The sequence below is a fragment of the Aotus nancymaae genome, unplaced genomic scaffold (genome assembly GCF_030222135.1).
Source record: "Aotus nancymaae isolate 86718 unplaced genomic scaffold, 86718_ANA_hifiasm-v0.15.2.pri h1tg000010l, whole genome shotgun sequence".
Taxonomy (NCBI): domain Eukaryota; kingdom Metazoa; phylum Chordata; class Mammalia; order Primates; family Aotidae; genus Aotus; species Aotus nancymaae.
Window position 1 is genome coordinate 64403939 of NW_026988421.1, and position 19062 is coordinate 64423000.

At 41.1% G+C, this 19062-nt stretch overlaps 1 protein-coding gene across 1 annotated transcript in view; it reads left to right on the forward strand.

The window, feature by feature from the left end:
* Positions 1-1628: 1628 nt before the first annotated feature.
* MCU (mitochondrial calcium uniporter) overlaps positions 1629-19062 on the forward strand; it is a 225406-nt gene continuing 207972 nt past the window's right edge. Inside the window, exon 1 of the mRNA XM_012460258.2 lies at positions 1629-1784. Within this exon, the coding sequence (XP_012315681.1) occupies positions 1638-1784 (147 nt within the window). The 5' untranslated portion in view covers positions 1629-1637. The remainder of the gene's footprint in view (positions 1785-19062) is intronic.

Below are 19062 nucleotides of genomic sequence, written 5' to 3' on the forward strand. Positions count from 1 at the left end.
AAGGCAATTCTAGTAAAATTTCTCAAAGTGGAAAGTGGAAATAGAAGGAGCAATCCTGATTCATAGCTAGAGCTGATGAAGGCACAGAAAATAAAAACAAAACTAAAATCCATGGTGATCTCTTTAAAAAGGCATGAAGGAGTGAGAGAGAAAATGGCACAGCATGAGTAAATACATCAAAAGCAGTTGGGATAAATATAGATGGGTGGAAAATGATTGTAAGGGAAATTGTTCCAGGAATGTCATGGATTTCCAACTAGGGGGATTACTGTGTGCAGCTGTTGAATGGGGGATCATTCTTGAGGTCTCAAGTTCCGCTTGTTGGGCAATAAAACCTTTTGTGTGAGTGACATGATATCTCACCTGGAGAAGCCAGTAATCTCACTGTTTTGGAGTAGGTGGGGCATAAGAATTAAACAAACAGAAAAACTTCCACTTCATTTTTTAGTTATTCTTGGCCAAGAAAGTACTATTTCAGTCAAACTTTAAAGACTATTCTTAGAACAAGTGGTAACATTTTCTCCTGATTCGTGCGTGTTTGGTTTTTTGTTTTAAATTTATCATGTAAGGCTACACTACAAAGATGTTTTCCAAAATTTAGAATAATGCTTGTATTTGCTTCCCAAACTACTTTTCTGCCCCAGATTTTAAAAAAAGGTGTGAGAATTAATCAGCTCATAATAATAAACAGATAGCAAGGAAATACTCTTTTAGGGAAATTCAGGACCCAAAATCTTTCTTAGGCAGTATTCAAGGAGCCCTCATTGTGAGTTTAAGTGGAAAGAAGTGTTTTTCAAGGGAAAGTGATTGTTATTCCAAAGTGTTTTCTGATAGCTATTTTGGCAAAATTATGAGACTTCATTAAAATAGCCTTTTACATGATTTTTGAATTACATTATTAACGTGTTCTGTTTCTATAAATGCACACAAGGTCAAACGTGGTAAAATAGAGCTGTTTCTGGAGAGTGTAAGAATATCAGTATAAAGGTGCTGTAAAAATGAATTGAGTATTTGAGATGTATACAGGTCTGTTAATTCACTCTGATGGTATGTACTCATTCTGAAACTTTGATATTGTAATCGTTCTACCCCTCCTATATTTTGCTATACATCAGTCATTAGATCACTTCATGATGTAGAGTTAATTTCAGCATATCTAAATATTATCAGTTATGAATGATAACTCTGGCGGCGTAGTCGAGAGTTACAGCATACACAGTTAATGGTTACTAATTTGGTGCCTATTTTGCCAACTTAGAACACTCACTTAGAACTGAGAACAAAGCTTTTCACAAATATCTATTTCCCCCGTTACCCTTATCATAGCTCTATTGTTGGTCAAGATTAGCCTAACTGAACATGCCATCTCTATTGCTGTTATTTTCACGGGCTTGGGTGCCAATTACCGGTTCCCTAGAATTTGCTCGTAATTGACTATGTCCCACTATAGGTAACTCTGGAAGTGACAGGCAGCTTCCAATGTGGTTCTCCCGCCTGTCGATTGGGCCTTGCAGGAAGCCCCGCCTCATCAGCTCAGTCAAGGGCGGCAGTTGGCTCGGCGTCGATGAGTGGCGGGTTTTAGCTCCGCCCCGGCCGTCCGCTGCGCTGCCTGGGTCGGCGCCGTTTCCAGTTGAGAGATGGCGGCCGCCGCAGGTAGATCGCTCCTGCTGCTCCTCTCCTCTCGGGGCGGCGGCGGGGGCGCCGGCGGCTGCGGGGCGCTGACTGCCGGCTGCTTCCCCGGGCTGGGCATCAGCTGCCACCGGCAGCAGCAGCACCACCGGACGGTGAGCAAGCGCGCCCGGAGGCTCCGGGGAGGGCGGGGCGGCGCTGGCGTGTGGGAGCCGCCGGCGGGCAGGCCGCCGGGGCGGCAGGCGAGTTACCTCAACTCCCGGCCGCTCCCGAGGTTGCCGGGCACCGGGGAGCCGCCGTGCCCTTCAGGCGCCTGCGGCGGCGACCAGGAAGGGAGGGCGGGCGGGAGGAAGCCGAGAGGAGGAGGAGGGGCGACGGCGGGGATGTTCCCGCAGGACTGGGGACACCAGGGCGGGGAAGGCAAGGGACTTGAACCTCTCCCCGACCCGCCCCCAATCTCGGTCCCTCCCTTCTTCGTTCTTAACTGCCCTGCCCCAAGTCTCCCGAACGGAGCCCGGTGCAAGTTGTCCCCTTTCCCTCCTCCTCCGGGCGGGCTGGGGAGTCCTGAGTTGCCGCGGCTGCCTTGTGTTTGCCAGGAGCGTGGCAGTGCCATGCTGCTGGGAGCTGCCGGGGAGAGCAGCCCAGGACCCCGGCGGGGCCGCCCCTCATCCTCTGTCGGCCCGGAGGGGACGGGCAAGAAGGAAAATCAAACTTTATCCCCCTCTGTGACTTCCTCTGTGTGTGTGTGTGTGTGTGTGTGTGCATGGATGGGGAACCAGCTCCCTCGAGATGGATGCTGCATTGCTTCAGGAGGCAAGCTCCATCCTCTCGGGTCCTTAAAGGTGCTTTCGGGGGTCCTTTTGAGGGCTGCTGTATAAGCGTGTTCACGCGTGCCTGAGGCGGGAAGGGTGGGCAGCAGGCACAGGAGAAGCAAATATGACAAGTTGTTGACAGAGGCAGAGATGTGGTGGTTGTATTAACCAGTTGTTGCTGGGTTTCATTGGCTGGCAGAGAAAGAGTATTTCTGTTTGAATACTCTTAGGTGAGTGTGTGTGTGTGAGAGAGAGACAGAGTGTGAGAAAGATTTCATTTTTCAACTCCAAGAGATGAATTTGGCATGGAGTTCTTGACCTAACAAGTCAGGAGGTTTCCTTCCCTTGGACTCTCTAGACCTGTATGTGTTGGTCTCTGGCCAGCTCTGAGGGAAGAAAAATGTAGTTTTTATTTCCTGGAGCTAAGTTGTATAGTGTGGTCATTAGAAGATCACTGCAAACAGCCTGATAGGAGAAACTACAATAGTACCTTCAACCCTCAATAAACACATCACCTGCCTTGTTCTGATCATAGCTCATAAGAGGAAACAACTGGAGCTCTTCAGAGAGCATACTCCAAAGGCAATGACAACATCAAAATCAAGTGTCTGAAAGAGCTATGAAAACACCTAATGCTCTGCAAAAGCAAAGTTGTATTGTTCTTATTAGTCATAGGTGTGGACCCTACCCTCATTCTTATTTGGTATACTGGCATATTGCTTTGATGAAGCTTTTGGGTGAGAGCCGAGCTTTTCCACAGTTCAATTTAATTTACATGTTTTATAGCCTCCAGTTACGTGTTGTGTTCTCTTAAAAACATAAGGCCACCCCAAATTTTGATTGCATTCCTCTTTTCCTCCAACTATTTAAAGACTTCCCAAGTGGTCCTTAAGTCTGTATTTTGATAAGACATCTTCTGACTTTTCACAGTTTTTAAGATTGTTTGGGTGTGATAGTCATTGAGCATTTTAAAAAATTTGTGCCTTGTATATTTTCCACAATACAAGTTTGTCAGGCTGTGAGTGTCTCCCTTGTGGGTATACTTCATGAAAGTGTTCTCTGTGCTATTCTAGGAAAAGTGAAGTGCTGAATTTGTAACTGAAAGCACAATTAAAACAGAGTTATTTCTGAAGGGCAGGAATGTTACAGGAATGGTGACTTGTAAATGAATTTAGAATGGTAAGATTTTGAAAAAAGTTGAACTTGATTATTTAAAATATATAAACAGATTTTTTATTTTTCTACAATCTTCTGAAGCCATCATGTATACAGCTGTTTCCATATGATAGTCTGTGATTCCTTACAAGACATTTCATTTAAAAGGTATTGAGGCCCAGAAAAGAGAGAGATTTGGCCAAGGTTACATTAGCTAATACATAACAGTTTTAGGACTCCCACCCATCTGAGATATTCTCACCCCTTAGTGTGTTATTTTTATTGTAAAGTGCAAATGCTCCTTTACGTCTCTTTCATCCTTTATATAAAATTTACTGTTGTCTGTTAGGAAAGTATTGGTATTTATTTGAAAACCCCATGAATGGGAATTCTCCTGTAAGTAGGTGTTGATTTGAGTACATGTATTAGGTGAACAAACAACTTGCCAGAAAGAATAGATGTTCTGATAAAGGTCCCTGAGAGACACCAAGGTTGACTCTGAATCTTGCTTGGGAGACATCCTGTGTATGTGCAGCAGATGGCAGTCTGCATTGGACTGGATCACAAGTCCAGTTTATGCCACTTTTGTTCTACTGTAGTAGGTATGGTAAATTACAACCAGAGGGGCATAACCAGTTACAGCACTGCTTACTTTTTTGTATGAGAAATTCATCTTTTCCAAGTTTCAAGAGTGAGTCCAAAGCAATACAGTAGTTCAGCTAGTTGATAAGTGCAATTATGAAGTTATAAACATAGTTTATCCCCTCCCCCTGCCCCATTAGTACATCATTCAACTGAGTAAATAAGAGTAAAGGTGCAGGGGCTTATTCAATATTTTTAGCACCATCTAGTGTAATTTTTTTCCCTTCTCTCCAGCTTGTGACTGTAACCAAAACTTACATAAATTGTTTGTTGCATGCTTTTCTGTATGGTTAGTGAAAGTGGCTGCTATTTTTAAGGATGATTCTTTGAAGAGGAACTGCCTTTCATTGTAAGCTGTGTAATTCCATTGCTAAAACAAACTGTCTCATCTCTGATTATGACAGCCTCACTGTTGGCATTTTCTAGCAGTTAACGGCTATGATGAATTACTACATCTTTTACTTAAGTCTGTCATTGTCCTGTTATAGTTTGTGGCTGACTTGCTCTACTTTACACGTCACAGTTCTTTGGCAATGATACTGTTTCAGCTTGACCTGAAAATTTTAACAGGTTACATTTCCTGACACAGAGGCAGGTCCTAAAGCTTTAATTGAGTTCCTCATGGTCTGGACCACTCTTATGCCAGATTCATCCCAGCCCTAATACTGTTTACTTAAACCAGTCTCTGCACTGTCCCATACATCCATACTAAACCTTTATGGATTTTTTGTAGCTGAATTTCAGCCTTTATCACCTCTAGCCTCTAAGGTCCATTTCAGCTTACAGACTGTGATGCACAACTCCTTTTGAAGCTAACATTCTTGCTTTACACATGAGGAAACAAACATTATAAACTGAGGAAAGTGACTTGTTATGCTTGTGATTACGAACAGACCAAGGATTAAAATTCCTTTACATTTTTTTTTTTTTTTTTTTTTGATAGAAGGTCTCACTTTGTGACCCAGGCTGGAGTTCATTGATACTATCACAGCTCACTGCAATCTCCAACTCCTGGGCTCAAGCTATCCTCCCACCTCAGCCTCCTAAGTAGCATGCTCCACCATGCCCAGCTAATTAAAACAAAAATTTTTTTTTTTTTTTTTTTTTTTTTTTTTTTTTTTTTGGTAAAAACAGGGTTTTTCTACCAGACCGGTCTCAAACTCCTTGACTCATCCTCCTAAAGTTCTATTATTATAGGCGTAATCTACTACATCTGGCCTAAAATTCCTTTAAATGGAGATGGATTCAAGAATTCCTAGTGTGAAGATCTGGCCTAAAATTCCTAGACTTTCAGGGATAATTTTTTTTTTTTTCTTTTTTCTTTGAGACAGAGTCTGGCTCTGTCACCCAGTGTGACATGATCTCGGCTCACTGAAACCTCTGCCTCGTGAGTTCAAACAATTCTCTGCCTGAGCCTCCTGAGTAGCTGGGATTGCAGGTGCCTGCCACCACGCCCGGCTAGTTTTTGTATTTTTAGTAGAGATGGGGTTTCACCATCTTGGCCAGGCTGGTCTTGAACTCCGGATCTGGTGATTCACCTGCCTCGGCCTCCCAAAGTGCTGTGATTACAGGCATAAGCCACCATGCCTGGCCATCAGGGATAATTTCTATAGTTTATTACTAGAAAAGTTTTTCTAAATGTGTAGAGAAAAAAAAGATTCCTAGTTTGAATCTCGATTTGCATAATTCCTGGTTCTTAACCCTTTTCTATTGTTTATTCTGTCCTCTCTGAATTGATTTATTATCTTCAGGACACGGATTGACACAGACATGTTTTCTAAATGTTTTATTTGTGGGCACCTAATCTTACTGGGGAGATAAAGCAACGATGCATATCTTATTACCTTTGTATCTCATAGACTCCAGCACAATGCTGGCTACATAGGTGACACTCAGACAAGCGTTAATTAACTAGTCACCCCTTTTTCTGCTTGCTAGGGGAAAGATATGCCCTTTTTCTCTCCCTGTCTCCCTGCCCCCAGTTTGGCTTGCTTTATAGCCTCGCTTAGGTAGCCACATCTGGCGAATTGCTTTAAGCTTAGTATTGCCGGTGTTGTCTTTGGTTGTACATTAATACTCTTTATGGTGGAGTGATGGAAAGAGTTGGTACCATTGGATTAGCTCAGCAGTGGTCACTAGCTTTCTGACAATAGCCAGCAAAAGTACAGTAATTACCCAGATTATTGTATGTTTGAATCAGATTCCACATTTGTTGGTTTATTCTATATTAAGATTTTGAGAGTTATGGATAAATATGTTTAGAACAGACTTCCTCTATTTATTTATTTATTTTTTAGATCAAGTCTTGCTCTGTTGCCCAGGCTGGAGTGCAGTGGTGTGATCTCGGCTCACTGTAACCTCCGCCTCCTGGGTTCCAGTGATTCTCCTGTCTCCAAGCGATTTTCCTGTCTCAGCCTCCCAAGTAGCCTGGGATTACAGGTACGCACCACCATGCCCAGCTAATTTTTGTATTTTTAGTAGAGACGGGATTTCGCCATGTTGGCCAGACTGGTCTCAAACTCCTGGCCTCAGGTAATCTGCCCGCCTCGGCCTCCCAAAGTGCTGAGATTACAGGCGTGAGTCAACACACCCGGGCCAGACTTCTTCTATTTTTTCTTTTTTTTTTTGAGATGGAGTCTTGTTCTTTCACCCAGGTTGGAGTGCCCTGGCGCGATCTCGGCTCACTGCATCCTCCACTGGCTGGGTTCAAGCAATTCTCTGCTTCAGCCTCCCGAGTAGCTGGGATTACAGGTGCCTGGCACCAGGTCCAGCTAATTTTTTTGTATTTTTAGTAGAGACAGGGTTTCACCATATTGGCCAGGCTATTCTTGAACTCCTGACCTTGTGATCCACCTGCCTTGGTCTCCCAAAGTGCTGGGATTACAGGTGTGAGCCACTGCACCTGGCCCTATTTTTTTTTTGAGATGGAATCTCACTGTCACACAGGCTGGAGTGCAGTGGCACAATCTCGGCTCACTGCAGCCTCTGCCTCCCACGTTCAAGTGATTCTCCTGCCTCAGCCTCTTGAGTAGCTGAGATTACAGGCGCCTGCCACCACACCTGGCTAATTTTTGTATTTTTAGTAAAGACAGGGTTTCACCATGGTGGTTAAGCTGGTCTCGAACTCCTGACCTCTTGATCTGCCCACCTCGGCCTCCCAAAGTGCTGGGATTACAGGTATGAGCCACTGCGCCCGGCCAATTTCTTCTATTTTTAAAGAAGTAACCATTCTTTTTATTTTTTATTCTTATTTTTAGAGACAGTCTTGTTCTCTTGCCCAGGGTACAGTGCAGTGGTGCAGTCATAGCTTGCTGCAGCCCTCAATTCCTGGGCTTAAGCAGTCCTCTCACTGCAGCCTCCTGAGTAACTGGGTATATAGGCATGTGTCACACTATGCCTAGCTAATTAAAATAATTTTTTTTTTTTTTTTTGTAGAAACAGGGTCTTGCTATGTTTCCCAGGCTGGTTTCTTAACTCCTGGTTTCAATAGATCTTCTCACTTTAGCCTCCCAAAGTTCTGGGATTACAGGCATGAGCTACCATATCCAGCACAAAATCTTGCTTATTTTATAACTCATAAAATATCTGAATGAACGAACTTGGATTTCTTAAAATTCTGATTATCTGAATTTTTTAAGTCCAAGTGGCTCTTTTTTATGCTTCATGTAACCTTTTTCAAACATGAAATCTAAATAGAAAATACAGTATTAAGAGTGATGTGAGTCGAAGGCAATACATTGGTAGGAAATCATTCAGATGATGTTATCAATGAAGTGCTATCGTATATGATCATGGCCAGTCCTTCATTTCAACTTCAAACCCTAGGTAGCCCTAAAACAAAAAATAATTTGCTATCAGCTGCTAGGAGGTTTTTATTTCTTCTTATATTTTAGCTTTGTTTGTATCCCTGTAGATTTTCTTAAAAATTACTGTTTGTTTTCCTGTGATTAAGGTCAAGATTACCTTTTATTCTTAAAGTACCTAACCTCAAATTCTTAAAGTACCTTACCTCAAAAACAGTCTCGATTAATTACTCTTTGATTTAGATTAAACTTGATAATATCTGTTAAAAAAACCTCTTCTCTGTAGGTTGAACACAAAAGGGAAACAATGCATTTATTTATTTTATTGCAGTCTGTTAAATGCTTACAGTTAGATAGCCTGTGTAAAAATGAAAGTTTACTTCAAGCAAATTAATTTTTATAAGTTTAGTGAATTATTGGCCCATAAACTGTGTACACACTTGAATCTTTTATATTGATAAAAATATAACTTCATAAATTATATCATCAATTGGGTCTAAAGCATGCTAAAGCTGAACTTTTTTTTTTTTTGAGACAGAGTCTTGCTCTGTCGCCAGGCGCCAGGTTGGAGTGCAGTGGCACAAGCTTGGCTTACTGCAACCTCCGCCACCCAGGTTCAAGCAATGCTTCTGCCTCAGCCTCCCAAGTAGCTGGAACTACAGGTGCGCCCCACCACACCCAGTTAATTTTTGTATTTTTTAGTAGAGACGGGGTTTCACCATGTTGGCCAGGATAGTCTCGATCTCTTGACCTTATGATCTGCCCACCTCGGCCTCCCAAAGTGCGTGAGCCCCTGCACCTGGCAAGCTGAACTTTATTCTAATGCCGTTATGGAATAATTGGATGATATGAAATTGCATTTTGACATTTCAAAGGTATGAACCTTTTCCAAAGGTTCTTTAATGACATTAATAATATTTACTAATCCAGAAGAGTGGGTGTTAATTTTTATACTTTGTTCCTAAAGTTTTTAGTTTTTATGGGTTTTTTTTTTTTTTTTGCTATTACCCACTTTATTGTTTGGAGAGTGTTTGTAGTCATCATCAGAAAATTGCTGAGGAGTCCGTTAGGTGTTTGAGACTGTAGAAGACAGAAATGTACAGTTCTGAACTGTACTGCCTTATAGGTGTCAATATCATTTAAATTTCTTTTTTGCCTTCTGAGGTGGATCTACTTTGTACCTCTTTTCTTTTCCTTCTTTCCTTTTTTATTTGAGACGGAATTTTGCTCTGGTTGCCCAGGCTGGAGTGCAGTGGCACGATCTTGGCTCACTGCAACCTCTGCCTCCTGGGTTCAAGCGATTCTCCTGCCTCAGCCTCCCAAGTAGCTGGGATTATAGGCATGCACCACCATGCCCGGCTAATTTTATATTTTTAGTAGAGATGGGGTTTCTCCATGTTAGTCAGGCTGGTCTCAAACTCCCAACCTCAGGTGATCCACCTGCCTTGGCCTCCCAAAGTGCTGGGATTACAGGAGTGAGCCACCATGCTGGCCTGTACCTCTTTTCTATAGTAAGTAATGTTACAGGATGTTTAAGAGCACTGTATTAATATCTCCTTTAAACTTTAGTTCAGAGAAAGTTAGTATGACTGATAAATTGTCAAATAATAAGAGAGCATATAGGTTAGCTTGAACCACCTGGCTTCTATAGATAGAGGAATAGATTTAGAAGAAACTGTCTAAGACCTGAGGGGATTGTTACTTCATTTAATTTTTACCATAACCCTAGGAGAGGTATTATCCCAGTTACATAAAGTGTCATAAACTGGTTTAGGGCCGGGCGCGGTGGCTCAAGCCTGTAATCCCAGCACTTTGGGAGGCCGAGGAGGGTGGATCACGAGGTCAAGAGATCGAGACCATCCTGGTCAACATGGTGAAACCCCGTCTCTACTAATACAAAAAATTAGCTGGGCATGGTGGCGCGTGCCTGTAATCCCAGCTACTCAGGAGACTGAGGCAGGAGAATTGCCTGAACCCAGGAGGCGGAGGTTGTGGTGAGCCGAGATCGCGCCATTGCACTCCAGCCTGGGTAACAAGAGCGAAACTCCGCCTCAAAAAAAAAAAAAAAATAAATAAATAAATAAACTGGTTTAGGGCTAGGGATGCACCAAAAGACAGGACAGATGTTTTGTATTTAAGCATAAGTCTGGTTAGAATGAAAACTGTACTGTTCTGGGTGTCAGTGTCCTTCCTTTTCATTTTTGCTCCTTTAGCATGTTCCTCCTCAAGCATCTACTGCAGTTTTCCTTCAAGAGATCTTGACATCCCTCCCACTGACTACATTTCTTAAATGTCTTTCCTCACCCTTCCTCAGGTGTTAGCTGTTAGCGGTCTAAGGTGTTTGCCTCTTGGAAATACTGCTAACTTAGTTTGGTTTTCTAAAACGTCCCATCCAGCCAGGCGCTGTAGCTCACGCCTGTAATCCCAACATTTTGGGAGGCTAAAGTGGGTGAATCACCTGAGGTCAGGAGTTCGAGACCAGCTAGCCAACATGGTGAAACCCCATCTTTATTAAAAATACAAAATACATTAGCCAGGCGTGGTGGTGGGTGCCTATAATCTCAGCCACTTGGGAAGCTGAGGCAGGAGAATCACTGGAACCTGGGAGGCAGAGGTTGCAGTGATCCAAGATCACACCACTGCACTGGGTGATGGAGTAAGAATCTGTCTCAACAAAAAAAAAGGAAAAACACATGCCACTCAGTAAACCTGGTAATTATTGAGTTACTTCTATACCAGATGCTTTTATAACATTCTCTAATGTACTCTACAGTAGTCCTTCAGGCAAAATACTATTCCCATTGTACAGATGGAAAGTGAAGATTTAGAAAGGTTCAGTAACCTGGAGACATTCAGAAAATATGTGTGGAACTCCTACATTTTGTGAGGCACTGCCCTGGGCATTGGGGAGAGAGATGCCTTTGTGGTAGTTCTAAAAGAGTTCACAGTCTGGCCAGGAGACACTGTACAAACAGACTGTAAGTGGTTGTGCTTCTTTTTTTTCTAAAGAATGTTCAGTGGGAGCACTTGGGACCTACCTGTGAGCGCTGAGGAAGGATTCACAGAAGAGGTCTTGTTTAAGAGGAAACATGTGAGGCCGGGCATGGTGGCTCATGCCTGAAATCCTAGCACTTTGGGAGGCCGAGGTAGGTGGATCACCTGAGGTCAGGAGTTCGAAACCAGCCTGGCTAACGTGGTGAAACCCCATCTCTACTAAAAAAATACAAAAATTAGCTGGGTGTGGTGGTATGTGCCTATAATCCCAGCTACAGGAGAATCCGGGAGGCTTGAACCCAGGAGGCAGAGGTTGCAGTGAGCTGAGATTAAGCCACTGCACTCCAGCCAGGGCGACAGAGTAAGACTCTGTTTCAAAAAAAATAAATAAAATAAAGGGTATATTCTGTTTATTATACTTCTCTGAAGCTTTGTGCTATAACTGAATTTTATGTTTGTTAATTAGAGGAATACTTTTGAGTAATTTTCTTTGACTTTATTCTCTTTAATTTTTCATTTTTTAATATATAAGTTGATAAAGAGCTTTCTAATGGCCTTAACTTGTTTTTATCCCTTTTGGGGACCTATTACTGAGCATTTTATGATGGTCTTTTTTTTTTTTTTTCTTAAGTAGCCATTACTAAGCATGAAACCTTTTCTTAGTAAAATTATAGCAGCCTTCCCCTCCACATTAGAAATGTAGATATATGAGATTCCTACTGCTCTGCTACTCCGGTGACTCAGAAGTTATAAAAATATATAATTGAAAACAAATTATTTGGAGTGGTTCTAGCATTTTAATTGACTAAGTATCTTACTAGATTGCTTTATTTAGATAATACACATTCTTTGATCTTCTAGTTATTGCAGTACAAAAGTATAGGTATTTATTTCTTTGATAACTACAAAATTTTTTAGAGACATTATAATATCTTCTCTCTCTCTTTTTTTTTTTGGAGACAGAGTCTTACCCTGTCACCCAGGCTGGAGTGCAGTGTGACACAATCTCAGCTCACCACAACCTCCGCCTCCTGGGTTTAAGCAGTTCTTCTGCCTCAGCCTCCTGAGTAGCTGGGACTACGGGTGCACGCTGCCACGCTCGGCTAAGTTTTGTATTTTTAGTAGAGATGGGGTTTTACCATGTTGGCCAGGCTAGTCTTAAACTCCTGGCATCAGGTGATCCACCCACCTTGGCCTCCCAAAGTGCTGGAGATTACAGGTATGAGCCACTGTGCCCGGCCAGACTACAGTATCTTCTCTACTAGAAGAGAGATTGTATTTGTAATGCTGTTGGTGAGCCTTTTGAAAAAAATTTTTTTTTTCTTGATACAGGGTCGTGCTGTGCCGCCCACGCTGGAGGCAGTCTCGGCTCACTGCAACCTCTGCCTCCTGATTTCTAGTGCTTCTCTTGCCTCCGCCTCCCAAGTAGCTGGGATTACAGGCATGTACCGCCACGCCTGGTTAATGTTTGCATTTTTAGTAGAGATGGGGTTTCACCATGTTGGCTAGGCTGGTTTTGCACTCCTGACCTCAGGTGATCTGCTCGCCTCAGCCTCCCAAAGTTTGGGGTTACAGGCACGAGCCATCGTGCCCGACTCCCCTTTTGAAATCTTATGGAAGCCAAGGATTGCTGTACCATCACAGAATATTTTTATTATTAGTTTTCTGAGATAGTTAAATAAATGAAGAGGTGGTTATGGTGAGAGAGAGAGTGTGTGTGTGTGTGTGTGTGTGTGTGTGTGTGTGTGTGTGTGTGTGTGTGTATTTCCCACCGAAACAAAAGTAATTGAAGAGAATTTGGTGCCAAGTGGTATAATAGTAACTGGGTCTGTTCCTTTGTTCCATTAACTTGCTTTTTGATCTTGGACAAGTGACTTAACCCTTTTGGTCTTAGTATTTTTGTCAGTTAAATAAGGATGCTTGATTAGGTGAACCTAAAGGGCTTTTACTTTTTATTTTATTTAGTTTTTTGAGGTGGAGTCTCACTATGTTGCCCAGACTGGTCTTGAACTCCTGGGCTAAAGTGATCCTCCTGCCTCAGCTTCCTGAGTAGCTGTGACTGCAGGCACGTATCACCACGTTCAGCTCAAAAAGAGCTTTTAAAATTATAAAACATGTATTTTTATATAATACTTTGCAAATAATTATGTTATTTCATTAGGTGGCTTGTATAAAATCATAAACCCAGGTATTATTTGCTTATTCTCACAAGGGCCAAGAGCTTGAAATGTAGAAAAACAGCCTTCAAGTTCCTCTTTAGGACAGTTTTCATAATTATTTCTGACATCTTAGTGAACAATTTACCTTGTATTCCCCTTAAACAGTTCATTATGCCTTTAGTTTCATCTTTCACCTTTGTTTTCTTTTCTCTAATCCAAATTGCTGAAGGGAGTGGAGGAAGAGGTGAAGATGTGAAAAGCCCAGAGAGTTGGAGAGTTGAGAGAGAAGGAAGAAAGCAGTTAAGGTCAGAGTGTTGAAGTAAGATGGGACTGTACTAGTAATTTATTAATTTTGAGCTGTACCTTGCCACTCTGAAGCAGAAAATGTTTTATTTTGTAGTTACACTATAGGAATTCTAAGTGTGAAAGCCTTAAGTGATTAGTTGCCTGCAGTAGTCTGTAGGTATAGTAGCCCTTAAATTCTTCCAGCTCTGTGAACTGAGCCTAGTATAGTGTCAGTAACACACAAACTCAGTCTATGTTGGTTGAATGGGAGTCAGTGAGTTAACTAGTCCTAGAGACTATTGTCTAAATCCTTCAACCCTGTGAGTAACACAGCTGTAGATCATCTTGTTCTCTGTGCCCAGATACTACAGTAATGGGAATTAGGGGAATGTCAAGAAGGAATGACTTTTGTTTGATTCATGAAGCAGCTAATACTCTTAAAACAGTTCCGATTGTGCTGAAACAAGCAGGACTATTTAAAATGCTAAGTAAAAGTAGTAATGGAAAAAGATCTATTATGTTTAAAGTAATTTAGGCCAGTCTCAGTGGCTCACACTTGTAATCCCAGTGCTTTGGGAGAGTGAGGCAGGAGGATCACTTGAATCTAGGCCATGGTGAGCTTTGTTTGCACCACTGTACTCCAGCCTGGGTGAGATACCCTGTCTCTTAAAAAAAAATTGAGAAATGGATTCAGTGACATCTACCTGGCATGTATTGGTGTGGGTGTGGGCCATGCTAGGCACTGCGGAAGAGAGAAAGGAACTATTTCAAAGAGGTGCTGCCAACTGTAGATTCTTTCTGTATATATATATTTCCAAAGAAGACAGATTTTTGGAAGTGTTTATTTTGGAACTAATCTTCTATATTTCCATTCTGCCCCCACTGTATCCTGTATTTTGCACTGCCAGAATTCTGATAGCTGCCATGAAGCAGGACTGTGGCAAGTGGCCAGTGTGATAAAAACCTATTTTTCATTTCAAAACAGAATATAGATGTCAGAATATTTTAAAGAAGTATTTAAAGATAGATTGAGTGGAATGGAAGAAGTAGTAAAAACCTAATGAGAAGATTGAAAGTTTTTCATTTGCTTTTGATGGCATTACATTTTTTTTTGTAAACAGAAGAATATCAACTTATGTCTCTCTTGATCTGTTAGTTTCTCTCTTTCCCCCTTTTTCCTGATATTTGAGTGCTGGTGCTAGACACTGCTGAATAGACAGGAAAAATGGATTTTCTGGTGTTTTTTTTACTTTTGGGGGGATCCCTAGGATATACTTTGTGTGAATATCTGACTAGATATAGATATAGATGTTAATAGTTTGGTTTTATTTCTTTATTTTTTTTGTTTTAACCCCAAAGAAAATGAAGTCTTGTTTTCTTTTTATTTTCAGCTGTCACTTAAATGTTAAAATGCTGTCTAACTAAGCACAGTTGAGATAGTAAAACAGAATTTTAGTGTAATATATTACAGAATTTTGGAATATTCATTTCCTTAATGGAGAGCTGAACTCCAGTCAGTGCTTTCTTTAATTTTAGTAACTCATCCTGTATTGGTGTTTGACTCAGAATGAATTCAAGTTCTTAGTGTGGCCAATTGCCACAAAGTTGGGTGAACTTTAAACATATAATAGTTTTCTTTTCTTTTTGAGACAGTCTCGCTCTGTCACCCAGGCTGGAGTGCAGTGGGGCAATCTCAGGTCACTGAAGCCTCCGCCTTCTGGGTTCAAGCGATTCTTCTGCCTTAGCCTCTCGAGTTGTTGGGACTACAGGCACGTGCCACCACGCCTGGCTAATTTTTTGTATTTTTAGTAGAGATGGGGTTTCACTGTGTTAGACAGGATGATCTCGATCTCCTGACCTCATGATCCACCCACCTCGACCTCCCAAAGTGCTGACATTTCAGGTGTGAGCCACCTTGCCTGACTAATGGCTTTCTTTTTAATGATTTCTAGAGCCTTTAACATGAAAAAGTGGAAAATGAAAGGAAACTATAATAGATTTCTTGCCCAAAATGGGTATTCTTTGTAAGATTAAAAGTAGAGACAAGCTGAGACCCTGAGTTATGGAGCCAAAGGTCACATCACAGCCAGCATTAGAAAGTCACAGCACTAGTGGAAGAAAAGGCGGAAGTAAACTACTAATGGGAATGTTCTCAAAGGAATTCACTTGGAAAGGCCATTCTATTACCTGAGGTTTTTTTTTTCTTTTTTGGTGGAAGTGGGGTAGTCCTTCATAAGGAAATTACATTATGTTCAATCAGATATACAAGAACAGAAATCTATTATTTTTAAATTATGAAGTATGTCATATGTATAAAAAGAAGTGGAATAATATAATGTATACTCGTTAGCTTGAAAAGTTGAACATTATAATAATACTTGCTGTCCCCAAGTCCCCTTCCTTAGTCTTCTCTCCCAAAAGTAACATTCTCTTGAATTTGATGTTTACCATCGCATGGGTGTGTTTATCCTTTTGATATATATACACACACACACACACACACACACACACACACACCCCTTATATAGTTTCATAAGAATGTTTTAAAACCTTATGCAAAACATATTACACTGGCTGGGCATGGTGGCTCACGCCTGTAACTCACACTTTGGGAGGCTGAGGTTGGTGGATCACCTGAGATCAGGAGTTTGAGACCAGCCTGGCCAACATGGTGAAACCCCGTCTCTACAGAAAACATAAAAATTAGCTGGGCATGATGATGGGCGCCTGTAATCCCAGCTACTTGGGAGCCTGAGGCAGGAGAATCACTTGAACCTGGAAGGCGGAGGTTGTAGTGAGCCAAGACTGAGCCATTGTACTCCAGCCTGGGCAACAAGAGCAAAACTCCAACTCAAAAAAAAAAAAAACAAAAAAAAGTATTACACTGTGTGTATCCTTCTGCAAATCTTTTTTTTGAACAGAGTCTCTCTGTCACCCAGGCTGGAGTGTGATGGCATGATCTTGACTCACTGCAACCTCCACCTCCTGGGTTCAAGTGATTCTCCTGTTTCAGCCTCTTGAGTAGCTGGGATTACAGGTGTGTGCCCCCACACCTGGCTAATTTTTGTATTTTCAGTAGACACAGGGTTTTGCTATGTTGGCCAAGCTAGTCTTGAACTCCTGACCTCAAGTGATCCACCTGCCTCAGCCTCCCAAAGTGCTGGGATTGATTATAGGCATGAGCCACTATACCTGGTCCTTTTTTTTTTTTTCTTAATACTTTAAAAAAAAAAATTAGGCTAGCACAGTGGCTCACACATGTAATCCCAGCACTTTGGGAGGCTGAGGTGGGAGGATTGCTGAGGCCAGTAGTTTGAGGTTACAATGAGCTATAATTGGGCCATTGCGCTCCAGCCTGGGGACAGACCAAGACTCTGTTTCTTAAAAAAAAAAAAAGAAAACTTATTTAGTTGATACATGTGCATCTGGTTCATTCATTTTTAACTGCTTTGTGGCGTTTCTGTCTCTATTCTATATATTTAAACATCTATTAACTGACAGACTTTTTACTGAATATTCTGGGGGACAAGAAAGAGGAATTTATTATGTCATTTTTAAAGTTAGACTAGGAATGTTGTTTTGACTTTCAAAAAAGGCAGTTTCCTTTTTTGGTGTGGAATGTCCTCGTTTATCATATTCCTGGGAAAATCCTTTGTACTTCCTGAGAGAAGGCAGAGAAGAAGAATGTTTTATTACACAGTTGAACATGTCTTGTTCAAAATGCAGAGCAGCATCTGCCACAATCCAGTGAGCTCATGGTGGATTGAGCTGCTGCAACAAAAGCCTGGGTTACTAAAATTCTGATTTTTCAAGTGCAGACAAGCTGTGGGTGGAAATCTGTTGGCATTAATTCATTGTTTCTTTTCTGTGTGTTTGGAATTATCTGAAATTTGGGTACTATCTGCTTTATTTTGTAAAAGGAGATGCGCCTTTTATGGTAAAAAGACTGTTCTTGAATTGTGTTATGGTTTTATGGGGCAAGCACAAGAAAAGTAAGATGTAGATATGAGAGGACACACTTTTTGAGACAGGTAGTTGGTGTGAAATAAATATTGTTTTAATAATAAATCTTCTGTATGCATTAGTCAATGTATATTCTTACTTTGAAGTCATTGTTTTAAAAAGACAATCTGATAAAATTTTTTATCTTCTCAATTTCATGCTGTTGTCTTTCATTTCCAGCATTCTTGATAATGGTTTGAGCATTTTTGCAGAGTACATGGTGCAGAGCTTCATTCAGGGTGTCCCTCCAAATGATTTGCTGTAGTGCATTAACCAGAAATGCTGAGGTAGCAAGGGAAACACTAATAAATGGGATGGTTTCCAGGGACTGTAGGCAAGCAAACACAAGCCAAAATTAAAAAGAAAACGTTAGTTAGGCACCCAAGATATAAGTCTGGCCAGATAGGCTATTAACAGTGAATCTTCCATTCTCATTAAATTGTTTGAGATCTGTACAATTTGAAGATTGTTAGGAATGGTGACCAATTTGAAGCATATTTTAATTAGAGGTTGTACAATAGTCTTTTGGCTAAAACATAATTAGAATGAAAACATACTTTTGCTTCTTTTATTCAGTGCCTCAGCAATGATTAAACTCAGCTGCCTGTTTGTTTCTTCTGTTGTTCTAAAGGGAAAGAGTGCTGAATGGACCTCCAGTAATGGAAGAGGTTTTTTATTTTTGGTAGAAATGATTAGATGGAAGGAGGAAAGAGAATATTGCTAATTCAGAATGATTTATTTTTTCACTAGTGCTGGTTTTCTTGCTAACTACATAAATTATACTTTTGTAATAATTTTCATAAATTATTTTACCTTTGAAAAGTATAGGTATGGGGAGAAAAGATAGTGGTATGTGAAAGGGCCTTTTGCATTTTTTTTGTTTTGGAATGGTTTCCAATCATTTTCAAACAGAACCCCTAAACCAGAAAGTTGTGTAGCTTGGCAAATGAACCAGAATTTTTTTTTAAAATTTAGTGCACCAAGATTTCTAAATTTTGTAAATTTGTTTCTGAAACTAGTGAAAGCCTGAAATTAGTGGATAGCCTAAGACTTTTTTAATTTAAAAAATTTACTTCTTCATTGTTTATTAGGGTTCTATCAGTTTTTTATATTCCAGAAGCACAGAAATGGGGTGAAAAATTTTTTCCTTTTTTTTATTTTTATTTTTTATTTTGAGTCGCCCAGGCTAGAGTGCAGTGGTGCAATCTTGGCTCACTGCAATGATCTTGACTCACTGCAACCTTCAACTCCTGGGTTTAAGCAATTCTCCTGCCTCAGCCTCCCAAGTAGCTGGGATTACAGCTCCCCACCACCATGCCTGGCTAATTTTGTATTTTTAGTAGAGATGGGCTTTCACCATGTTGGCCAGGCTGGTCTCTAACTCCTGACCTCATGATCCGCCTGCCTCAGCCTCCCAAAGTGCTGGGATTACAAGTATGAGCCACGATCCCTGACCAATTTTTTCCTTCTTTAATCTAAAAATATTTCCTTTTTTTTTTTTTTTTTTTTTGAGATGGAGTCTCACTCTGTCACCCAGGCCGGAGTGCAGTGGCACAATCTTAGCTCACTGCAACCTCCACC